The sequence below is a fragment of the Accipiter gentilis genome, unplaced genomic scaffold, assembly GCF_929443795.1.
Source record: "Accipiter gentilis unplaced genomic scaffold, bAccGen1.1, whole genome shotgun sequence".
Lineage (NCBI taxonomy): Eukaryota > Metazoa > Chordata > Aves > Accipitriformes > Accipitridae > Astur > Astur gentilis.
Window position 1 is genome coordinate 1,021,098 of NW_026061042.1, and position 24,308 is coordinate 1,045,405.

The window sequence follows — 24,308 nt, forward strand, 5'->3', positions numbered from 1 at the left end:
TTCGTTGACTTCAGCGGAACACACAGAATACATTGAGTTAAACTAGCTGAGAATCTGATGATAAGGTTTTATACTCTACCTAACATAGTGTTGTGATGACCTGTCCCCTGAACTCAAAATTATGTTTGATGATCTTAACAGGAGGCCGGATCTTTGATCTGGAAATTATGCTGATAGCGACGTTACAGAATCCAGGCTTGTAACTTCACTGGTTTCTTGCAGCCCCTCAAGTTCATGAAGGACAATAAAGACCCATTCTCTTTTGTTCTTGTGCTATGATCAGGGATGGAAGTATGACCTTGTCAGTTGTAAGAAGTGGCTTAACTGCTGTTGGAGTCTGCTTTTATGCCTGGAGAACCTGTTGATTTGCATGGGTTTGCACAGCTTGTGCTAATGATATGGCTGGAATGAGACAGGGTCTTGTGTAGTCTGCAAGGGCTGTATATGGTCCTGGTTTATAGCTGGGTGGGAGGGATTGGTTCAAGTTACTTCTGATTTGCCCTATTTAATATCTTAAATAGGAGTGAACAGGGTGATTGGAACAGTTTCATTTTTACAAGAGGAAATTTATAAATCGGTTTTTATCCTGTGTTAGAATTAAGATATGTATTTACTGGAGACAACGAGTCTAGCCTGAACACTGAAACAGCTCTGTTTTGGGCACACTATTAGAACTTTTTTAAAATTTTCAAATCATAACAGTCTGTCAGTTCATGCTTGTTGAGTCTGAGACAGCAAGTGATGCCCTTTGAACAGGGAAACATTGCTAATAATTGATATTTGGTTTGTAGACTATACCTTTTGTATGCTCTAAAGTCACCTGTTGTTTCCCTTTCATTTATAAAAGTTCTGTTCGTCAAACCATATAAGCGCATACCTAAATTCAGTGTTAAACTTCCTGAATTGCTCTAAACTATTGCGTTGCTGTAAACTGTTTTGGCTGATAAACCTAAGCGGTCAGCTTGGTATTCCTCCATGTATATGTGATTAAGATGCAATAGGTCGGAACAAGTTACCAGGCAACTGCATGCTCCAGCTGCATAGGAGGCACAAAGCAGCTGGCCCGTTCCTTGTAATCAGTGGGAAAGTACAGATTCTCCTGTGACCTTGGTCACTTTTGTCTATAACATATTAGATAAGAGTATTTTGATACTCCTCTCGCAGTGGGAGAAACACTGCTTGTGTCTGTGCAGTGTGTGAAAATCACTTTACCAAGATGCTTTTATTTCTAAAACCCTTGGAAAAAAACCTCAAAACGGAGTTTTAAAACTTTTATAATGCAAGGCAAACTTCAGGATTTTCATTCTTACAAAGTATTTTACAATTGTGTAACCTTGTAGACTGTACGGAGAATGAGGATCTTGCATGTGACATACTCAAAAGTTTCATTTTTGGTGTTCTACACGCTTCTACTGATCGCAGCGCCTTTGTTTCCTAAGGGCAACTGGCAACAGACAATGCGTATGGGTTTCAAGGCCCTGTGGAACAGAGAAGGTAGTTTGCCAGTGTTCTTACTGCTGTTGCAGACATTGTTTCAGTGGATTGAAAGTGGCACGTTCCAAGTACCTTTTCCTACCATTGCTGCGTATATATTTTTTTTTAATCCAGAAGAATGTTTCCGTACTTCCCTTCCCTTCCCTATAGGTGCATGTTGATTTACATTGCATGCTATTGCAGTGTTCTTAGTCTACCAGTTACAGATTACTCCTTTCAGTTCTTGTGCATTTCTGAATGTGTATCTACCTACTAAACTCACATTTATTCAGACCTGATATGCAACTGCTACGGAAGTCAGCTATTGTGCTAGTTATGGTGTTTACCCCATCAGTTGTTTTACTATCTAATAAGTACCTGATGACAGAGAAGGGGAGTGTCAGAAAATAGACCAGTCAGGTCAGGCTTTACGTTAGAAATGGTTTTCATAAGATTTAAGAGAATGCAGTTTTGGCATAAGGATTTACATACCGCTCCCGGTGTTCTGTTGGGCTGACGTTTTGCAAGAGGCTGAGGTGTTTTACTTTCAGAAGCTGTTTATGTAAATTGGCTTGCCTATGAGTACTCTCCTTCAGCTGTGTGTAACGAAGAAATAAATGTGCATCTCTAGACATGTGCATATGCATATAGAATTGTAAGTACACGGCTGGGGATGATGCTTGTATTGGATGAGCGTAGAAATACAGAGAGGGACAGCACTGGGGAAAGAAGAACCTTTGAAGATAGTCTAGCGTTGCTCTCGTTCTAGAGGTGAATGATCAACTTTCTGTACCATTCTTGACAAATGCTTGCCTAATTTATTCTTAAACATTTCCTGTAATTATTACTACTGTTGCAAAGATTGCCACATACCCTAAGTTTTTCAGGTTGTAATTTAAGCCCCATGGTTCCGTGTAACTGTGTGCAGTGGATGCACAGAAAAGTTCTTCCTTATAGCTACCTTTTAGAGTTTAAACATTGTTCTTTCTCTTCAGTATTGCCCTTTCTAGGTTAAGCGGCTGTTTTTCAATTTATGCTTTGAAGTCAGACTCCTGTACATCGTTGAGCACCCTCTTGGACTTACTGTAGACCCTCGCCAGTTATACTACACCCTTCTTGAAAAGCAGTACATCATCTGGAGGGTTCAGCAGCTAATCCGTGCAAATGTAGCGCGGCAGAAATAATGCTTGGATGTACTACCTCAAGTGTGATGTGTGACGAGGATTCACTGGGCCTTTTGATTAGCAAGAAACGGTACATAAGAACTAGGTGACAGAAATAGGACACGAAGCTGGCACCCTGGTCTTCAAGCTTACAGTGCAGCTCCGTGGGCTTTGGCTGACTACAGAAGAGCATGAGGCACAGGAGAGAACTGCTGCTGGATCTTAGTGAAAGGATGGCAAGTCATTTGGAGAGAGGTTTTCAAAGCCAGGAATTCAAGTCGGGTGCCCAATTCCAGATTGCCTGTGACATCACTGTGTACTTCCCTCGCTTGTCTAACTTTGTGTTGTATATTGTCTAGCAGCTTTTCTTTGAAAGTTAACAAAGCTACACTTGTGTGATAGGTGATGTAATGATCTCATAACAATAGGCAAAATCCAAGTCACAGAAAATGCCAGCATTTGAAAGAGAGCCCTGATAAATTGCTAGTGCCTTATACCACTGCCACTTACCAGGCCTTCCATGTTAGAGCTGTCTTAATCACATTGATGCTGTTTCCTCAGACTTGGAGCTGTAATATCTGCTTCTTGTTTCAGCGTGTATTATGAAGTTGCTGATGGCACTGCCTTAGCCCTTTGGCTAAGAAGAATAGCAAATAATTTGTGGATTATCCGTAGAAGCAGCAGCCAAACAGCATTCTCTTCCAATCAATAGGGAAGAAAGCTGCTGCACCGGTTTGTCTGGGTTCCCTCATACCAAAGGTCTTTCTCACATTTATTGATCCTTTTATATTTTCCAACTTGTTCAGGGTCAGCTGATGACCGGAGGGAACTGTCACATCTTTGAAAAGTGCTTGTAACTGTGAAAAGAGGTTTGTTGACTTCCTCACGTGATAAGTAGACATTGAAGAAATTGCATGTTGCTCATCTCTTAAGTCAGAGACCGGAATTGGATAGATACTGTGTTACGAGAAAATAAAATACAGCTGGGCCCCTTGAGACAGAAATGTAGTGATGAAATCGTGTCATATTATCACAGGGACGTAGTGACTGTTTTCTCAACTAACAAACAGATCCTAGGCAAACAGAATGTTTGTTCCAGGTAATTCTGGTCAGTCTCCCAAGGCAGTGGATCTGCTTTGCAAATGAGAAAATGTGGACCTAAATATTCAAACAGGATGGGCTATTTCTCTTCCCCAGTTGAAAATGGGCACAGCAGAGCCTGTATAGTATTCAAATTAGTAGCAGCTCCTTCGCCTGCTTGTTAGCAGACAGAGCAGAATCTGTACTTTCTCCTGTATGGCTCTTGAAAGAAACTTGGTTGAACTCCTTTGCTTGGTGGAAAAAAAAGTGGGATGTTGGATCAAGTGCAACTGTAGCAAATACTGACCTTCCTGAAACTATTTAGAGTGTTCATGTGTTGATACTCGTTAGAAAAAAACAAAACTTGAAAAAAATCCTATAAGGATTAAGCTATAAGATTGTTTTCAGGGGAAGAAAAGGGAAAAAAAAAAAAAAAAGGAAAACTAAATGGAAGATAGTTTTAGAGAAAGTAACTTTCATAGCACTTGGAGGTAACATAGCTGTCTGTAAACAGGATGTTTAAGGAAAAGATACTCGGTCTCTTTACGATTCTTTCTGTGGCCTTCTGACTGAAAAGTCTGACTGTGTGAACCCTGGTTATCTGTGTTACAGAAAACTGATGTGTTTTGCAAGCTGAGATTCTTCTGCAACAGAGCAAAGTAGGAGAGACATGGTCTTGTGGTTTGGGTTACTATCATGTAATTTACACAGACTGTGTAACAGCCAAATCTTTTTGTGATTTAAAAACTTCATTTAATTGCATAAAGGATGAATGTGCCCCGTGAAGAGTTTCTTGTGTTCGTGCACATTGCCAGTGATTTACGGCTGAGAGAAGTCCTAGCAATTGTAAACAACTAGATAATTCATCAGAACATCACACATAAATAGATCTCCAGTAATTTTTATATCACAGTTAGTCTAATGCATTAACTTTTTATCTGTGGAGCTCTTCCGTAATAATCTACTTCTCATTTTATGGGATAGACCATGAAAGAATTTCTTGAAATATGTAAAAGACAACATTGGATGACAAAAGGGGAGAGACAGAATGGGTTTTGAAGTGTCGATGCAGTATTACAGATTGTGTTGCCATTCATAGAGGAGAAGACTACTTTGGTTATGAAACCAAAAGATTTCTCTTCCACATCTGTAAGCTACACTAATTATTTTACGCTTAGAAGCTTAAAAGATCCCGAGAAGGTAATTTCAACCTCTTAATAAAGGCTACATGGCTAACATGATATTATTCACTTTGTGTGATTTAGGTTAACACATATCATTCTCGGTGAAAACTGTTGAATTGAGAGTGTTATTTTCACATATCCTGGATATCAGAAATTAGAAGACTACGTAAATTGTCAGAGGTTTCAGTTTGCAAGTCTACTGAAGCTTTTAAATGCCTGATTAGTGTTTAAGCGCAGAAGAAAGCCTACTACTGAATTCAGGTGGGACCGTATTTCTGTGAAGCAGCACGTCTGGTTTTAGTACCCCCCCGTGCACCTTTGTACCCTCACCTACCCTCCCCACTAGGTCCGTGTCTCCGCCATGCACACCCCCATCTCCTGCTCCAGCCCACCCCCTCACCCACACGAGTTTTTAACCCACGCGAGTTGTTTCGCCCTGCGCACCCTGCTCTCCTATCTCCTGCCCTGCCTCCCTCCTTTCCCTCCTCCATATTCCACATGCGCGGTCCCCGGGAGCAGCGTGGCGGCGCGCAGGGCGCGGGTGTCGGCGGCAGCGGGCGAGCACCGGGACCGCGGGTGAGGCGAGCGATCCCCTCCGGCGGGGGCGGCGGCGGCCGCGGCGGCGGGTGCCTCCTGCCCGCTGGCCGCCCGGGGCCGGCGGGACGGGAAGCTGCGAAGCGGCCGCCGCGGCAGGCTCCCGGTCCGCCGGAGGCGAGCCGGGCCAGGGCAGCGCCGGGCAGGTCCCCGAGAGCCGACAGAAGGGAAGAGGGGACGGAGGCGGGCACCCCCCAGGCGCGGCCAGCGGGCGCCTCCCCGAGTCGCCGGAGCTCCCCCGCCGCCTTTCCCCAGCCCCGCTCGGCCCCTGCGGCTGCCCCCAGCTGCAGCCCCTCCCCTGAAGCCTGTGCTGCAGCCGCAGGCAGCCCCCGAGCCCTGTCGTGAGGGCGGCAAGCTGGCCCTCCGGTGTTCTCGAGTCTCCCTTAAGGCGGGTGCCGTTAGCAGCGGCGCCCGTCCGCGGAAGCCCCTGCGGACGGAGGGGCTCCGGCCAGGGTGGAGCTGCGGTAATAACGGTCGCTGCTGCCTCTTTCCCTCTGCCAGAGGCCACGCCGTGAGTGCGGTTGTCCGTTCATCCCCGGGGATGCCGCTGACTGCAGCAGCCTCAGGCTCGCGTGGCCTGTCTCTGCCCGGCCTCCCTCTCCTCACGGCACGGGAGCGCAGAGGGACAGGCAGAGCGCTTACTGGCTGTGGACGGGAGCTGCTGAAGCTGGAGAGGCCACAGAAAGGTAAAGAAGAAGAAACGGAAGGCCATCTGACTGGCAGCTGCCTCCCGCTGCAGGCCAGAGGGACCCTGCCTCTGTGGGTGTGGGAGGATCCCTCCTCGTAGTCCACAGCAGGTCAGACCGCCAGGGTCTGTATGCGTGACCAGCAGCGCGGTACGGCCACGTAGTGAGCGAGCGAGCGAGGCTACGTGTCTAGGAGGCCTCATCTCGCAAGAGCTGCGAGGGGCTCGCGTGTTCCGTTATGCGGAGGACAGCCAAGCGACTGGAGTTACAGAAGAGGAAGGGAGGAGAAAAGGAGAAAGAAGCGGCTGAACTGGCAAAGTCTCTTGGCAGCGCCAAGAACAAGAGCTGCGGTGAGCTCGGGGCCCCGTCTCCCCTCTTCGGTGTTGTGGTCCCTCCCTGCCCCCTCCGTCCCCTGGTCCCCTCTCTTTCCCACACCCCTGCTTTTTTTTTTTTTCCTTTCCTCCCTTGTACCTCTGATACTGAAAAGCCGGTCGACGAAACTCCCTAAGACTCGTTTTGGAGTTTTAGAAAGCAGGCATTCTTCATTGCAGCGCTGGATGCACGGGGGATAGTTCCACCTAGTGTGCGTGCCACAGCTTTAGCACAAACAGGTTATATAGAATAACTAATTGCTTATTAATCAGATGAGTATACATATACATAAAAACGATGGCAACCGATTATCATAGCACTGCCTACATCCGATCACGTGCAAGGAAGGATCCATTTGAGACGAAGGGCTGCTTTTGCGACCACCGACCCATTTGAAGTTCTTGCTGGCTGTCCTCGAAGTCTTTATTCTTGTCCTTGTTCTTTGATCTTGAAGCTTAACGCAGTTTCAATCGCATGTGGTCAGTTTCAGCATTGTTCCCATTTAGCTTACAGGGGAACATCTAGTCATAAGAGCAAAGAACTGCAAAACTTAGGAGTACCTACCTCAGCTAGTTAATTGCTCGGCTATACTTTTGTCTGTTGTTTCAGTTGTAGCGTTAGTATAAGATTTCTAACCATTATTTACCAAATCTCACTTTTACAGTCACCTAGCAGCAAACCACAGCTGGTACAAAGTATTAAAACCACCCAAATATTTAGACGTGCCATACAGAACGTATGGAAATGTGCTATCAGAGGTGTCCGAGGGGCAGGGGGAGCGCCGGGGGGCGCCCCGAGCCCCGGAGCAGACTCGCTGGCAGGACTTGATAGGCGCGCGACTAGACGCTGGCCGGCCGGCCCCTTTGCCCTCCGGGCTGCGTTTGCGCTCCCTCTGCACGGGGCGAGGGGCTGTGAGGGAGCCCAGGGGAGGAGGAGGAGGTGAGGCGCTGGGGGGGGTCGGGCCGTGCCCCCCCTGTTCCTGCTGGGCTCCAGCTGTTGCAAATGTTCTGGTAAAGAAATCAACATTTAATCACATAGAAGAGTTAGGTTTGATTAAGAAGTAAAATTGTGAAGCGTAACGTATAGGATTGTTAAGTTTGAAACGTAGCCATAGAAACTCTAGGAGCTGTGTTATGCGTGATGCTAGGAACCGTAATATTGTTAAAGTCTGAAACAGCTAACCCTAGAAACCTCACCAGGAAGTTACTGGTTTTCCTACGTTCTGTTTCAGGAAACTAAGGAAACCGTCGTGGACACCAGTTTGCTGCTTGGAAACCCCCTTACCCTTCCCATCTCGATTTGAGTATCGACGATGCCAGTCAGCAGAGCCAAGTGTCACTGACCAATGATTGTTTTTAAATAAGAATATCGATAAGGTTATATAATCACAGGACCGATCGTTACAACGGTTAAATTTAAGAACGAGCATAGTATGCGTTTTTACGGAAGGAGCTTAGGTAACAATGACCTGACGGGAAAAGCCTGTAAAAACTGATGGATTTTGATACTAAGTGGGACACGCCTTTGGAGGAGCGATCCCCCGTGTCCCCAGCGCTGCGATAAACAAAGTGCCTGCTTCTTAACTTCACGTTGGCGTTAAGGAGTTTTATTCTGGATTTCGGTAACGGTTTTGGCGACCCAGATGGGACCTTGCGAGTGAGACTGGACGAGATGGCGTGTCGATCGAGCTCCGGCCGGCACCGAGGTATTCTCGGGGAGAACCGTCACCCTCGACACGCAAAGCTCCTCGCAGCGTTCCCTGGAAAAAAGGTAAGGCGCTGCTTCTTTGGAATTTGTTTGGAAAGCCTGCCCGTGAGGCGCGGCGAAAGCTTCCCAGGGTTGGGGCTTGGAGGGTAGCCGTCTGCAGTGGAAGCCTAGGCGTCTGCCCGTAAGTCATAAGCGAAAGCTATTGCTGGGTTGGACTTTGTGTATTATTTGGGACAGCTGTCGTTTGCATTTGTTTGGTATTTGGTATTTGAATGTATATAAGTATAATGGCATTAGCAAAATTGTTTAAGAATAAGAGTGCAGGAAATAGAACTGCTGATGAAAAGTTACCAGAAACATCACCGCTGGGATGTTTATTGGCACGTTGGGGTGAACTGCAGGAAAAATGGTAAACAAACAGAACTTTGAGTTACAATACTATATTGCAATTACTGTTGTTTTGTAGGAGAGAGAGTAAATGGAATAAAGTGCCATATGTAGATTTGTTCTTTTTAAGTGAACGTATCGGACGGGGACCGGAGGGGAGTCTCCCAGCAGAACCTCTGGTTACAGCTAAACTGGGAGAACAGAAAATTGAATTTGAGTTGACACTAGAGTCACCTTTTCAGTTTTAAATACCTCAGAGGGAGAGTTAAGTTTTGAAGAAATTGGTGGTGTTGGTGCAACAAGCGAACGAGAAACTAGACCCTTCTTTAAATCTTTAACAATGAAATTAGGAAAGCAATGGGTCACTCGGCAGTTTTTGTATGTGCCAAATTCTCCTAAACTCCTGTTAAGGAGAGGTCTATTTGGGAACTTAGAGGCAGAAATTAAATTTAAAAATGGAGAGCTTAAAATTTTAATTCCAGAAACTAAACGTATCGAAGCAGCGGCTTTGTTGTTAACAGGATGTTTACCGAAAGCAGAAGATTATACCGGTCCAAGTGTAATGCTGTCATTCCAGTCGTCTGGACTGGGAAGTTCCCGGTAAATCCAAAAAGCAGAACCTGTGAGAGTTGATTTAAAGCCAGGATCGAATCCGGTAAGCATGAAACAATACCCCCTAAAACCGGAAAGTCGGAAAGAGTTAGTAATGGTAATACAAAAATTTTTAAGATACAAATTGTTAATAGAATGTGAATCCAGATATAACACCCCGATCTTGCCTTTTAAAAGGCTGATGAAAAAGATGATAGATTAGTTCAAGACCTCCTCAGAGCAATAAATCAAATAGTACAAGGTATTCATCCGGTCGTAGCAAATCCTTATACTTTGTTAACAACCCTAACGGAGAAATGAGAATGGTTCACAGTGTTGGACCGAAAAGATGCCTTTTTCTGTATTCCCTTGGATCCCAATAGTCAAGAGGTTTTTGCTTTGGAATGGGAAAATCCTGAGACTGGGAGAAAAACACGATATACGTGGACAGTCTTGCCTCAAGGCTTTAAGAATAGTCTTACCATTTTTGGAAATCAATTGGCACGAGAATTAGAGATTTGGAAGAAAGAAAATAATCAAGAAATCTTGCTGAAATATATGGACGATCTGTTAATGGTAGCTGAGACGGAAGAACAATGCACAAAGTCAACTCTTAACTTTTTGAACTTTTTGGGAATCAATAGATATCGAGTGTCAAAAGAAAAAACCCAAATAACCCAGAAAGAAGAAACTTAAATTTGAGTTTTAAAATCCTAAAAGGACAGAGACAATTGGGAACTGAGAGAAAAGAGGCAATGTGTCGTCTCCCCGAACCTAAGACTAAAAAAATGAATGACAAGCATTTCCGGGAATGGTCGAGTGGTGTCACCTGTAGATTATAAATTGTGGCTTGCTGGCCTGACCTTTATAGGAGCAGCTCAAAACCTCAAACGACGGATTGGACCGATGCCGAGAAAGCTACCTTCCAAGAATTGAAACAGGCTGTAACAGGGGTGCCAGCCCTAGCGTCTGCCAGATCTCACAAGAGACACTTGAACTTTCTGCTCGTGAAAGAAGAGGTAGAGCTCTGGGTATCCTGGCCCAATATTTAGGGCCAAATGGGCGAGCTGTGGCCTACTTCTCGAAGTGATTGGATAACGTGAGTCTGGGATGCTCCGGTCGTCCGAGAGCCGTCGCTGCAACTGTGCTACTGATCCAGGAAGCTCGTAAGTTCGCCTGAGGAGAAAGGATTACTGTACGTTTCCCATATGATAACTGTTGTGCTAAAACGGAAAGGGGGGCACTGGTTATCCTCTAGCAGAATGCTGAAATACCAAGTGGTGTTGTTGCTGGAACAAGATGATGTTTACCTAAAAACTACTACCGCCGTTAACCCTGTTGCGTTTTCAACAACTGACCGAGTTAAAGGAGAACTGGAACGTGACTGCTTGCAGGCAATCGAAAGAGTTTACTCCAGCTGACTGGATCTCTGAGATGTGCCACTAGAAGAAACAGATTGGGAACTATATGCCGACGGAAGCGGTTCCATCTGTGAAGGAAAACGTTTTATCGAGATAGACAATAACTACTGAGGAGGTACTTGCGTTGCCAACTTTGCCTTCGATGATCTCTGCCCAAAAGGCTGAATTGATAGCTCTTACTCGAGCTCTGGAACTAAGTCAAGGAAAGCGAGTCAACACTTGGACAGACTCAAAGTATGCTTTTGGAGTGGTACGTGCGCATGGAGCGATACGGGGAGAAAGAGGACTGTTATCTGCACCAGGAACCGCCGTTCAGCACGCAGAACAAATACTGAAATTGTTAGAAAGCATTCAAAAACCAACAGCAGTCACGATGATGCACTGTAAAGCACATCCGTTAGGTAAGACCGGTCCTAACGCAGGTAACCGACTGGCTGATAAAGCTGCTGAAGAGGCTGCAGAAAAAGGCATCCTAGCACTAGTTCCAGAGAAAGGTATAAAATTGCCTAAAGAAACTCCAAATTATAATGAAAAAGATGAAGAATTAATTATTAGATTGCAGGCTAACAAAATGAAACAGGATAGGCTGTAACACTGACAGGTCGAATAATAGTCCCACCCACAATAATAAGAGAAAATGCCCCATTGAACATCACAGAGTATACTGGGAAACAGAAAGCGAAATATGACAAAGATTGTTTAAACAATTATAAGTGGACGTGAAATGTATATGTAAATTTATCCCCGAACCAGTAATAAGATCATCTTTGGGATTATTAAATAAGGAAATTTTTTAGAAGAATATTAGCAAATTGATTTTATAGAATTGCCTTGAAAATAAGGATATGTCCTAGTTTTAGTTGATATCTTTACTGGGTGGCCCAAGGCTTTCCCTTGTCGCACCAACAAAGCAAGGGAAGTAGTCAAAGTCTTGCTCAAAGAGATAATACCAAAATATGGGGTGCCTGTAAGAATGTCATCTGACAATGGCCCTCATTTTATAGCAAAGATTATGAGACAAGTTGAGCCAAGTATTATCTATGGATTGAGACTATCACACCCCACATAGACCACAGGCAAGTGTGTGGGGGGAGAGAGAGAGAGAGAGAGAATGAACTATATCCTTAAGCAACAGTCGAGTAAAATTTGTCAGGAAACCTCACTCCTCACATGGGTTAAAGCGTTACCCGTGGCTCTATTAAGAATCGGAGTATAGCCAGAAGAGAAAGAAAAGCCAAGTCTTTAGGAAATGTATGAAAGACCATATCAAGAGTCCTGTGTTCTGAGTATCTTGAGTGCCTTTGGAGATATGTTTTTAAAAGGTGTTATGATTTCTTTAAGCAATTCTTTTCAAGAACTTTGTCAGTATGTCTCCACAGCTGGACCCTTAGAATTGGACGTAGCAGCGCATCCCTTCCGACCAGGAGATTGAATATATATAAAATCACCGAGAAGTGGAAAGGACCGTATCGAGTCATTTTAACAACACTTGTAGCAGTAAAGGTCTGGGAGAAGAACCTTGGCTTCATTATTCGAGAATAAAGAAAGCACCCAACAAGAAACTGGAAGTCTAAAGAAACTGTCCCTTTAAAACGGAAAATCTGTAAGTAAGTTTCACGTTATCTATTTGGGAAAACAGTTGTGTAAAGTTTATAATGTTGGGGTTGCTATTAGGAATATTGTCGAGGGCAATAATCTTTTTGTGTGTTTAGAGGGTGTATGTGGTTTTTTTTTGAGGGGTTCTAAACGTGAGATAAACAAAATGAAACAATTATTGTTTGAACTGTTCATCTTGATATTAACCGGTTTTGTAATTTGAATTAAAAAAAATAATCTAGTTTTGTAACTGATTCAAAGTTTTGTAAAGACACAGAATTTAACCTCGGTAACAGCCTGCCTTTCCGATTCCAAAGTCAGATGAAAATCTAGTTCCGTGGAGAATACTGACATTGAATTTAACCAAAACTTGAGAAAAGAGGTAGAACAACGAGAATCATTTTAGCAGATTAAATTGGATGGATTTAAAAGGCAATTATTTTTTTTAAATTTGAAAGAAGGAATTATAGCGTTGTGAATTATAACGTTACCAAACCATCCACCTCACGGACAAAAGAATTAATTTACTCGCCCTTCGGGAGAAACTTGTACAAGCACCCCTCGGGGCTGTCAGCTGCCAAAACCGTAGAGACAAGTGCAAAAAGGAACTTGGGATCATGTTTAAAATATAAAACGATGTTTAGAACTTACTGGAGTTCCAGGATCCTTGTTAGAGCCACCCAGAGTCGGGACCATCTGTGGAAATTTAGACCGGTTTAGACAACCAGAGAAACATCACACATCCTAAACAGAGCTGTATGAAAGTTTGTACTTGCAGCTAGCTCCTCTGACCCCAAACTCCCAAGACCTTCTCTAGTGGCTAAAGCTCCAAGATGGGGGTGTAGTTGTAGAAAGGATAATAATACTTCACATGATCTTTGGTCCCCTCTTAATAACGGGAAAAATTTAGCTTGGAGTTGACGGCATTAAAGGACAGGTGAAAAGTTCAGGCTTAACTGCTTGGGTGACTAGTGATGCTATATGACCCACTCACCTCTTCATGAAGGAGAAAAGCAAATCGTGGTCTTGAGACTTAATAACTCTATCCTCTCTCTGGAAGAAATCTCCCTTGTGGCCTCGCTCGCGGGTGGACCTGGGGAAATGGAAAAGATGATACCTGGCAATCGCCAAGTCTTAGAACTAAAATAAGATGGGTATTAAAATCTGTATTTTGACCCCAGTTAACACCTCTTCCACATCAGATGACTCTTGACATCTGTCACTCATTCAAGGCAGTGCCTGATGCTTCAGTTCACCTTGGTGTTGAGGGGTTTGGTTCCGGGTTTCGGTACCACAGCTGCGGGCCGGGGCTGGAGGAGCCGCAGGTGCGGGCAGTGAGAGGCTGATGGCGACGCCCCCTCCCTGGCAAGGGGGGGGCCGCCGGGGGAGGAGGGGCTGCCGGGGGAGGGGCCGCCGGGAGCCCAGGCAGGAGCGGAGCAGAGCAGAGCTGAGCGGTGACCGGGCTGCGGCTGGCCCGAGGGAGAAGGTGAGCGGGGCCGGGCGCCCCTCGGAGCACGAACGTCGGAGGCGGGGGTGGCCCGGGGGCGGTGGGGGGGCCGAGGCCGTGGGGGAGCCCGGGGGGCTCACAGGGCGGCGGAGAGGACGGGCGCGGGGGGGGGGGGGGTGGGGCGCTGACAGGGCGGCTGAGAGAACGGGCGCGTGGGGGTGGGGGGTGGGGCGCTGACAGGGCGGCTGAGAGAACGGGCGCGCGGGGGTGGGGGCTCACCGGGCCCCGTGGCGGGGCTGCGCAGTCGGCCGGCGGGTCCCGGGGAAAGCCCCGAGGAGGACGGCGGGGTCCGTGTTGCACGCACGGAGCGGCAGCGGGGCCGCGCCGTGCCGGAGCTACCCGGAGCGGCGCTGGGGGCTCGGCGGGAACTGCCGCTGCGCCGGCGTGGGGAGGTGGGGGGGAACGGAAGCGGCGTCCCCTCGGGGTCAGGCAGCAGGGCAGGCTGCCTCCCGGGGCATGCCGGGAGCTGTAGTTTTCGCGGACTCGGCGGCCGGGCAGCAGCGCGGCTCTCGGGCGCGGCGTAGTCCTCGCGGCCCCCGGAGTCCGACCAGGTCAGACTCGGGAGCGTTGCCGGTTTCGCGTGGTTTTCCGCGGGCTTCCCGCTGCGCCCGCTCCCCGACCAGCCGTGCGGACGCGCCTCCCGGGCGCATGCGCCGTGCTTCGCGTTGGGGCAGCCCGGCGTTCGCTCGCCGGCGCAGGCGCCGTCCCCGTCCCCGGAGGTTTGTGATCTTGGGAAGCCCATGTCTTGGATAGCTGGGGTTGTGCCTTGCAAGCTTGTGGGTTGTGGCTTGCAAGCTTGTGACTCCCACCAAGTTCCCAACAAATTCAAACGTAGAAATTGTGCATCGGCCCTCCTCGCCCCCTCCGAGCTGGTCTGTTCTCTGTGGTCACCATTAGTAGCCTCGGTTTCCCACCTGTGGTTCTCCACAAAGCCAGAGCCTCGCAGCTCCATGCTGAAGGGAGTGGGGAGCTACACACGGAGAAGGCAGAGGCCCGAGTTTGTCTTTTGGGGATGAGAAGTGGGGAGGAACTGCCATAAATGGGACGTATCCCTGCTTGAGGCATGGCTGTTTCAGCTGTGCACATGGAAAATCCTCAGATACGTTGCATCTAGCCATCCTTTCCATTGACCCCGGGAGAACTGGCCTCCTGTGTCCCCCAAGTTTATTTACTTCCTGCTGCAGTGAAGTGGCTATTTTTCTTCTTTTCTCTGAGGATTTTGTGGATCTGGGCGTGGGAAGGAGTGCCTTAATGCTGGCTTTCTCAGCCTACTTCTGGGAAGCCAGGCATATCTGCAGATTAGAGCCGGGGGAGTGGCCCAGACGCCTTTTATTCCTCGGAGGGCAGTGGATTTGGGGAGTTAGAGCAAGGCATGCCTGGATGTTGGTCTCCCTGAGGGGGAGGGGGTTTACAGCCAGATGACTGAAGAGCCTCCCCCAATCACTCCTGGGGAAAGAGTTGGGGGGTGGCTTTTAATGTACCCACGGTATCGATGTGGCAGGTGAGCATACACCCCCCTCTTGGCTGGGGGATCTTACGTGGACGCCTGCTGAGCCAGGGCTGGAAGCCCCTCTGCACACCCTGGAGGAGCTGGGTGCAGACTGGGGACGTGAGGGCAGTCGTGACATGGACACAGAGCGGCAGAGAGTCCTGCTCTTTCAGCAGTTAACGGTGCTACCGCGTGGTCAAAATCTCAAGTGCACCCGTCCAACTGTGCATTCTCTTTCCTGGGGTTTGTTTGTGGGACAAATAAACTGCCCAGCACTAGATGAGAAGGTTGTCTGCACTCCACCTCAAATCAGGTGCGTCACCTCTCCGTCAGGAAAGAAGTATGGGGCTGGGCATAAAAGGAACAGTAACTCCAACGTCGGGATTCTTTTTGGCTCTGGGCACAGAGCAGGTAACCACAGCGATACAGAGAGGGAAGGAGGTGCTGATGGGTTTGTACCTTGGACTTACACTGTAGAGGATGATCTGTTCAGGACATCCATGTCATAGAGTAGCTATTGCATGATTTATACTCGTAATCGGGTTCCTACTTGATAGCCTTAACTTTGCGTGGCTTGCGTATTGAACTTTGCAGTAGTTTGTTTGTTTTTACATTTCCTTAAGGTCTAGGCAAAGGTTTAGAAAGTTAGCAGACTTAAGGATAAGCATTTATTACTTTGTCCTGCCACGTTGCCATTTGAAACCTGTTCTGAGTGTTGGTGGTATTCAAGAAATTGGCCGAGATTTAGAGGCTGAATCTGTATCTTTAGGTGTACTGAGCAGAAAAGTACAATGGATCTTTTTAGTTGCCAGATAGCTTTCTTTATCCAGGCGGTCAATTTGTCAAGATCAGGCTGCAGTGTCCAGGGGGCCGGGGAGGGAAGGTTGGTGTTCAAGCTTCTCATTCCTGTCAGCGGTGACTCCGCTTGCACCACTAAGTGGTGCTGTGTACATACGCTTAATTAAATCGGGAGCTGCCTGCGCCTGCCTGCTTGTGCAGTTCGGAGTGGTCATTTTAGAGAAGATGTTCTTTAGGCTGCATTTGTTCTCCTGTGATACAAAAACTTGACAGCGATTGGGGGCAACTACTACTTTAGGAGGATTTCTATAAAGTAAGAAATTGCCGGTTTTATTTTGTCATGATGAGCAAAACAATAACTGATTCAAAATCACGTCCACTGCAGCTTATGCTTCCGTAACACACCACTCAACTGATTTCTGTGCGTAAATGTCTTCGGAGAGGAATCACAGGTGCCTGCTGTGACTATAGGGACAAGCAGTATGGGCTCACAGGAACAGAACATGCTTTGCCTTCCCATCACCAGAAGAAAGAGAGAAAGAGGTGAAGAAGGGTGCTCAGGAGCAAGAGGCTGCAAGGAAGTTGCTGTACATGATCCTTTTGCCTTGCTTTATCTGACAGAAAAGCTGCCTTCTGCTAGTTGGGTCTTGGCTTGAAAGACAAGGGGAGAGAGACTCCCGCCCCTCTCCCAGGGAGTGTGCTACTTTTGACTGGCTTGTTCTGACTATGTGATCTGCAATTACAATATTTAGGTTGCGTGCTGACAGTCTATACCACTGACTCCCTGAATGGTTTTTCATTTCTGTCCCTGCTTCCTTCTCCAGCTTTTTTCAATATATCAATTTAAAAAAAGAAAAAAATTAATAAAAATTTAACCTTACATGAACATCATGCGTTGGCTTTGGCCCCAAACACTTTATTTCCTAGAAATAAGTTGAGTCTTTTCATCAGAATATGTAAAAGATTTCTAGCCACTGTAGTACTATTGCATTGTTTGTTTTTTTAAATAAGATTCTGTCCAGGTTCCAGCATGTGCACTAAATTTCTACTGCAGTAGAAGAGAGTCTTATGCTGAAGAGAGATTTCATGCTTGGGAGAGAAAAAGAGCAGATCTTGACTCAAAAGTAACTTTTCCAAGGGAAAGGTAAACTCTTTTGTTTCTTTGGGGATTTTTATTCTGATAGCACAAGCATCTTGTTCTCTCAGGATTTTGTTATCTCTGGGAAAAAAAACCTTGGTGGTGTGTCACTTTCCTCCTTCCCTGGTTGTGTTTTTTTCACTCCTTTCAGAGGAAGTGCTAATACTGTTATAATTTAGGAAGACATTTTTAACTCGTGACTCGGAGGTCCGCAGACATCACTGTAAAGACAGTTTCTGTGCATCCAAATGCTGTTAATCCCTTCAAATACGAAATGAAAGATGTGTAACTTGCAGCTGAGACTGAGTCAGAGTATTCCAGATGGGTCTGGTTTACTTTGCATTCAGTGTTCCTGTAGCCTGTTGCTTTGGAAGGTGCAGGTAATAAGCTTTTCAATTGAATAAATGAGCGGTAGTGTTTTTTTGTTTTCCTCCCCTAGAAATGTAGTGCTTGATCAGACTGCACTGACCTGTAGAAGTTGTGGGCACTGTGGTGTTCTCCAGAATGCTACTTGGGCTGCCACTACAAGTAGGTCATTTAAAATAGTAACCTTAGACCTTAAAAACACATAAAAACTTCACGATGCTTAAAGTATAGAGCAGAGTAGTCACCAGGTTAAAATAACTTCATGCTTATGACATGCACAGCGATGGTTCCTTTCAGGTTTTTTGGTGTTGGTTTTTTTTTTTTTTTTTCTTCTTCTTTAAGATGGCACTGGTTGCAGTGATCTTCAGTTTTACGACACAGCTAACTGTCTTAGTATGGATATGGTTCCTTTCTGCCTACTATTTCCGTTTACTGGCAGACATAGTTAAGATAGCTCTTTGGAGTTGTGGAGTGCGCGTGTGTGTATAGATATATGTGTGTGTGTGTGTGTGAATGTGTCTGAAAATAAGAAGACCTAAAGTCCCCTCCCCACATCATTAGTTTTTGCTGCCCTGTATTTCAGTGTTACCAAGATTTTAAAGTGACCCAAGTATTGCTGTTGCAAATGTTTCCATGTTTGTCTAACTATTGTGATGACTTAAATAAAAAGAAAAAAATCAAAACACTAAATGTTTTATTACTTGCCCTATAACTATATAGGTGTTCCCTGTCTAATATCTATTTCTTTTTTCAGGATTCACTGTATTTATTTTTTTTTTTTACCCTATGAAACGGAAAGAGATTTCTGGCTTACTGTTGGCTTTTGATAGACGTTTTATCCTTGGGGAATTGCCCACCAATTAATTCATAGAGTTTGGAATTTAACTGAAGGACATTTTGCATGCCCGTGTACAAGTATTGGTGCTAACAAGCCACCATACGGTTCATGTTGATAGCTTTATGGATACTTAAAGGTAGGCAATAGTCTTATTTTTTAATAATGCTTAACCTTTTTCTCTTTGGCAAGAACAAGCAAGTCTGCCTGGTTTTGTAGGACTTGCAGCTTTTCCTTAACATCAGACTTTAAAAAGGGGAGAACCAGTAGTATCAGGTATGCAGTTAGGATGGTGATTTTTAAAATACTAAGCTGCGTAACAGTCTCGGGAAGAACATGTGTGACTGGGCGTGAGAGTCTGTGGTACAGCATTACTAACCTTTGCTGAAAAAAGTTTTGAAGAATGAAGCATTTGCTTTATGAACGGTACTTGAGGACGAATTCTGATGCTGCTGCTAAAGTTTATTGAAAAATAGGCACTGATTTCAGTGATGATGCAGGTGTGGTTTCTGTTCATGCCTTAAATCTGAAAAGAAGAGAAGAGAAACCTGCATTTGAAGGAGGATTTTGTATGAAGGGTAATCAAACCAGTAACCTGCTTTAAGAACGACTTTAACATATTTGGAGCATCGGTTAAAGGCAAATAAGTAAGGTTTATCATATCCTCCTACCTAAGCTGTGACTATTGAATACAGTCAGCAGTCCACCTCAGAACTTGCTGGTGTGCAACTGCAACGTGTTAAGTTGTAAGGCTTCACAGCCATGAGCTGATGGGCCACAGTTCTCTCCCAGCATGAAGCGCTGTAAGTTTTAGTTTCTTGCACAGCAGTGACTCTTTTCAACATTAGTAACTATACAACAGGGTAAAAGGCAAATTTAGTGAATAATAATGTGTCGTTATCAGAGTAGCTGTTTGCATTTCACCGTGATGCAGATGCTTTTTATAGCAGTTGTATTGGCACATGTGTTAGAATTCGGTTAATTCTCTCCTGAACTCATTTAAACTTTTGGCTTCAACTGCATCACTGGCAATATGTTTCAGAATAGAATAATTATTTCCTTTAAAAAAAAACGGGGGTGGGGGGGTAAGAAGAAGGGGTGGAGGAAGCGGGGATAAAAAAATCTGTTGTCTGCCAGTGCTGTGGGCTGCTCACTCATTTTTCTGTAGAACTTCTGGGGGTTTTTTGTTGTTGTTGTTGTTGTTCTTCTACCTTAATGCTAATAGGCATTTCTACCTTTTCTACCTTGTTTTTCTACCTAATGCTAATAGGCATTAGCCTATCCTCTGCACCTTTGGTCATTTCCTGAAGTTTGTCTGTAGTTTCCTACATTAGTAGGTAAATGTATCTATTTTACTTTACAGAGTTTTGATAGTTTTTTAAATTATACAAGAAATTTAAGTCTTGGAACAAATGTCTTTGCTTATTGATTTTTGTGAGTAGCTGCAAAAATCTTATGTATTAGTTGCCCCTTTTAAAATTAAAATAAAAATGAATGCTATGCAAGAAATAGGTTGCAAGTAACTGTTAGGGTCTTACTACTGCTCGCTGTTGAGAGATCGTGGGAAGTGCAGAGAATTTGTGTTAAAAGTTACGGGCATTTTTCAAGATAGTTTTCCAGGTCTGAGGCGTGCTGAAATATCTTTTTCCTATGATAGTGTGTTTAGTTTCATTGACTTCAGCGGAACACACAGAATACATTGAGTTAAACTAGCTGAGAATCTGATGATAAGGTTTTATACTCTACCTAACATAGTGTTGTGATGACCTGTCCCCTGAACTCAAAATTATGTTTGATGATCTTAACAGGAGGCCGGATCTTTGATCTGGAAATTATGCTGATAGCGACGTTACAGAATCCAGGCTTGTAACTTCACTGGTTTCTTGCAGCCCCTCAAGTTCATGAAGGACAATAAAGACCCATTCTCTTTTGTTCTTGTGCTATGATCAGGGATGGAAGTATGACCTTGTCAGTTGTAAGAAGTGGCTTAACTGCTGTTGGAGTCTGCTTTTATGCCTGGAGAACCTGTTGATTTGCATGGGTTTGCACAGCTTGTGCTAATGATATGGCTGGAATGAGACAGGGTCTTGTGTAGTCTGCAAGGGCTGTATATGGTCCTGGTTTATAGCTGGGTGGGAGGGATTGGTTCAAGTTACTTCTGATTTGCCCTATTTAATATCTTAAATAGGAGTGAACAGGGTGATTGGAACAGTTTCATTTTTACAAGAGGAAATTTATAAATCGGTTTTTATCCTGTGTTAGAATTAAGATATGTATTTACTGGAGACAACGAGTCTAGCCTGAACACTGAAACAGCTCTGTTTTGGGCACACTATTAGAACTTTTTTAAAATTTTCAAATCATAACAGTCTGTCAGTTCATGCTTGTTGAGTCTGAGACAGCAAGTGATGCCCTTTGAACAGGGAAACATTGCTAATAATTGATATTTGGTTTGTAGACTATACCTTTTGTATGCTCTAAAGTCACCTGTTGTTTCCCTTTCATTTATAAAAGTTCTGTTCGTCAAACCATATAAGCGCATACCTAAATTCAGTGTTAAACTTCCTGAATTGCTCTAAACTATTGCGTTGCTGTAAACTGTTTTGGCTGATAAACCTAAGCGGTCAGCTTGGTATTCCTCCATGTATATGTGATTAAGATGCAATAGGTCGGAACAAGTTACCAGGCAACTGCATGCTCCAGCTGCATAGGAGGCACAAAGCAGCTGGCCCGTTCCTTGTAATCAGTGGGAAAGTACAGATTCTCCTGTGACCTTGGTCACTTTTGTCTATAACATATTAGATAAGAGTATTTTGATACTCCTCTCGCAGTGGGAGAAACACTGCTTGTGTCTGTGCAGTGTGTGAAAATCACTTTACCAAGATGCTTTTATTTCTAAAACCCTTGGAAAAAAACCTCAAAACGGAGTTTTAAAACTTTTATAATGCAAGGCAAACTTCAGGATTTTCATTCTTACAAAGTATTTTACAATTGTGTAACCTTGTAGACTGTACGGAGAATGAGGATCTTGCATGTGACATACTCAAAAGTTTCATTTTTGGTGTTCTACACGCTTCTACTGATCGCAGCGCCTTTGTTTCCTAAGGGCAACTGGCAACAGACAATGCGTATGGGTTTCAAGGCCCTGTGGAACAGAGAAGGTAGTTTGCCAGTGTTCTTACTGCTGTTGCAGACATTGTTTCAGTGGATTGAAAGTGGCACGTTCCAAGTACCTTTTCCTACCATTGCTGCGTATATATTTTTTTTTAATCCAGAAGAATGTTTCCGTACTTCCCTTCCCTTCCCTATAGGTGCATGTTGATTTACATTGCATGCTATTGCAGTGTTCTTAGTCTACCAGTTACAGATTACTCCTTTCAGTTCTTGTGCATTTCTGAATGTGTATCTACCTACTAAACTCACATTTATTCAGACCTGATATGCAACTGCTACGGAAGTCAGCTATTGTGCTAGTTATGGTGTTTACCCCGTCAGTTGTTTTACTATCTAATAAGTACCTGATGACAGAGAAGGGGAGTGTCAGAAAATAGACCAGTCAGGTCAGGCTTTACGTTAGAAATGGTTTTCATAAGATTTAAGAGAATGCAGTTTTGGCATAAGGATTTACATACCGCTCCCGGTGTTCTGTTGGGCTGACGTTTTGCAAGAGGCTGAGGTGTTTTACTTTCAGAAGCTGTTTATGTAAATTGGCTTGCCTATGAGTACTCTCCTTCAGCTGTGTGTAACGAAGAAATAAATGTGCATCTCTAGACATGTGCATATGCATATAGAATTGTAAGTACACGGTTGGGGATGATGCTTGTATTGGATGAGCGTAGAAATACAGAGAGGGACAGCACTGGGGAAAGAAGAACCTTTGAAGATAGTCTAGCGTTGCTCTCGTTCTAGAGGTGAATGATCAACTTTCTGTACCATTCTTGACAAATGCTTGCCTAATTTATTCTTAAACATTTCCTGTAATTATTACTACTGTTGCAAAGATTGCCACATACCCTAAGTTTTTCAGGTTGTAATTTAAGCCCCATGGTTCCGTGTAACTGTGTGCAGTGGATGCACAGAAAAGTTCTTCCTTATAGCTACCTTTTAGAGTTTAAACATTGTTCTTTCTCTTCAGTATTGCCCTTTCTAGGTTAAGCGGCTGTTTTTCAATTTATGCTTTGAAGTCAGACTCCTGTACATCGTTGAGCACCCTCTTGGACTTACTGTAGACCCTCGCCAGTTATACTACACCCTTCTTGAAAAGCAGTACATCATCTGGAGGGTTCAGCAGCTAATCTGTGCAAATGTAGCGCGGCAGAAATAATGCTTGGATGTACTACCTCAAGTGTGATGTGTGACGAGGATTCACTGGGCCTTTTGATTAGCAAGAAACGGTACATAAGAACTAGGTGACAGAAATAGGACACGAAGCTGGCACCCTGGTCTTCAAGCTTACAGTGCAGCTCCGTGGGCTTTGGCTGACTACAGAAGAGCATGAGGCACAGGAGAGAACTGCTGCTGGATCTTAGTGAAAGGATGGCAAGTCATTTGGAGAGAGGTTTTCAAAGCCAGGAATTCAAGTCGGGTGCCCAATTCCAGATTGCCTGTGACATCACTGTGTACTTCCCTCGCTTGTCTAACTTTGTGTTGTATATTGTCTAGCAGCTTTTCTTTGAAAGTTAACAAAGCTACACTTGTGTGATAGGTGATGTAATGATCTCATAACAATAGGCAAAATCCAAGTCACAGAAAATGCCAGCATTTGAAAGAGAGCCCTGATAAATTGCTAGTGCCTTATACCACTGCCACTTACCAGGCCTTCCATGTTAGAGCTGTCTTAATCACATTGATGCTGTTTCCTCAGACTTGGAGCTGTAATATCTGCTTCTTGTTTCAGCGTGTATTATGAAGTTGCTGATGGCACTGCCTTAGCCCTTTGGCTAAGAAGAATAGCAAATAATTTGTGGATTATCCGTAGAAGCAGCAGCCAAACAGCATTCTCTTCCAATCAATAGGGAAGAAAGCTGCTGCACCGGTTTGTCTGGGTTCCCTCATACCAAAGGTCTTTCTCACATTTATTGATCCTTTTATATTTTCCAACTTGTTCAGGGTCAGCTGATGACCGGAGGGAACTGTCACATCTTTGAAAAGTGCTTGTAACTGTGAAAAGAGGTTTGTTGACTTCCTCACGTGATAAGTAGACATTGAAGAAATTGCATGTTGCTCATCTCTTAAGTCAGAGACCGGAATTGGATAGATACTGTGTTACGAGAAAATAAAATACAGCTGGGCCCCTTGAGACAGAAATGTAGTGATGAAATCGTGTCATATTATCACAGGGACGTAGTGACTGTTTTCTCAACTAACAAACAGATCCTAGGCAAACAGAATGTTTGTTCCAGGTAATTCTGGTCAGTCTCCCAAGGCAGTGGATCTGCTTTGCAAATGAGAAAATGTGGACCTAAATATTCAAACAGGATGGGCTATTTCTCTTCCCCAGTTGAAAATGGGCACAGCAGAGCCTGTATAGTATTCAAATTAGTAGCAGCTCCTTCGCCTGCTTGTTAGCAGACAGAGCAGAATCTGTACTTTCTCCTGTATGGCTCTTGAAAGAAACTTGGTTGAACTCCTTTGCTTGGTGGAAAAAAAAGTGGGATGTTGGATCAAGTGCAACTGTAGCAAATACTGAACTTCCTGAAACTATTTAGAGTGTTCATGTGTTGATACTCGTTAGAAAAAACCAAAACTTGAAAAAAATCCTATGAGGATTAAGCTATAAGATTGTTTTCGGGGGGGGGAAGGAAAACTAAATGGAAGATAGTTTTAGAGAAAGTAACTTTCATAGCACTTGGAGGTAACATAGCTGTCTGTAAACAGGATGTTTAAGGAAAAGATACTCGGTCTCTTTACGATTCTTTCTG

The 24,308-nt window shown here is 44.7% G+C and overlaps 1 protein-coding gene across 1 annotated transcript in view; it reads right to left on the bottom strand.

Moving 5' to 3' along the window:
- Positions 1-8,659, bottom strand: part of LOC126037316 (uncharacterized) — a 160,346-nt gene extending 151,687 nt beyond the window's left edge. The window contains exon 1 of the mRNA XM_049797634.1: positions 8,611-8,659. Coding sequence (XP_049653591.1) covers positions 8,611-8,619 — 9 coding nt within the window. The 5' untranslated portion in view covers positions 8,620-8,659. The remainder of the gene's footprint in view (positions 1-8,610) is intronic.
- Positions 8,660-24,308: the final 15,649 nt, after the last annotated feature.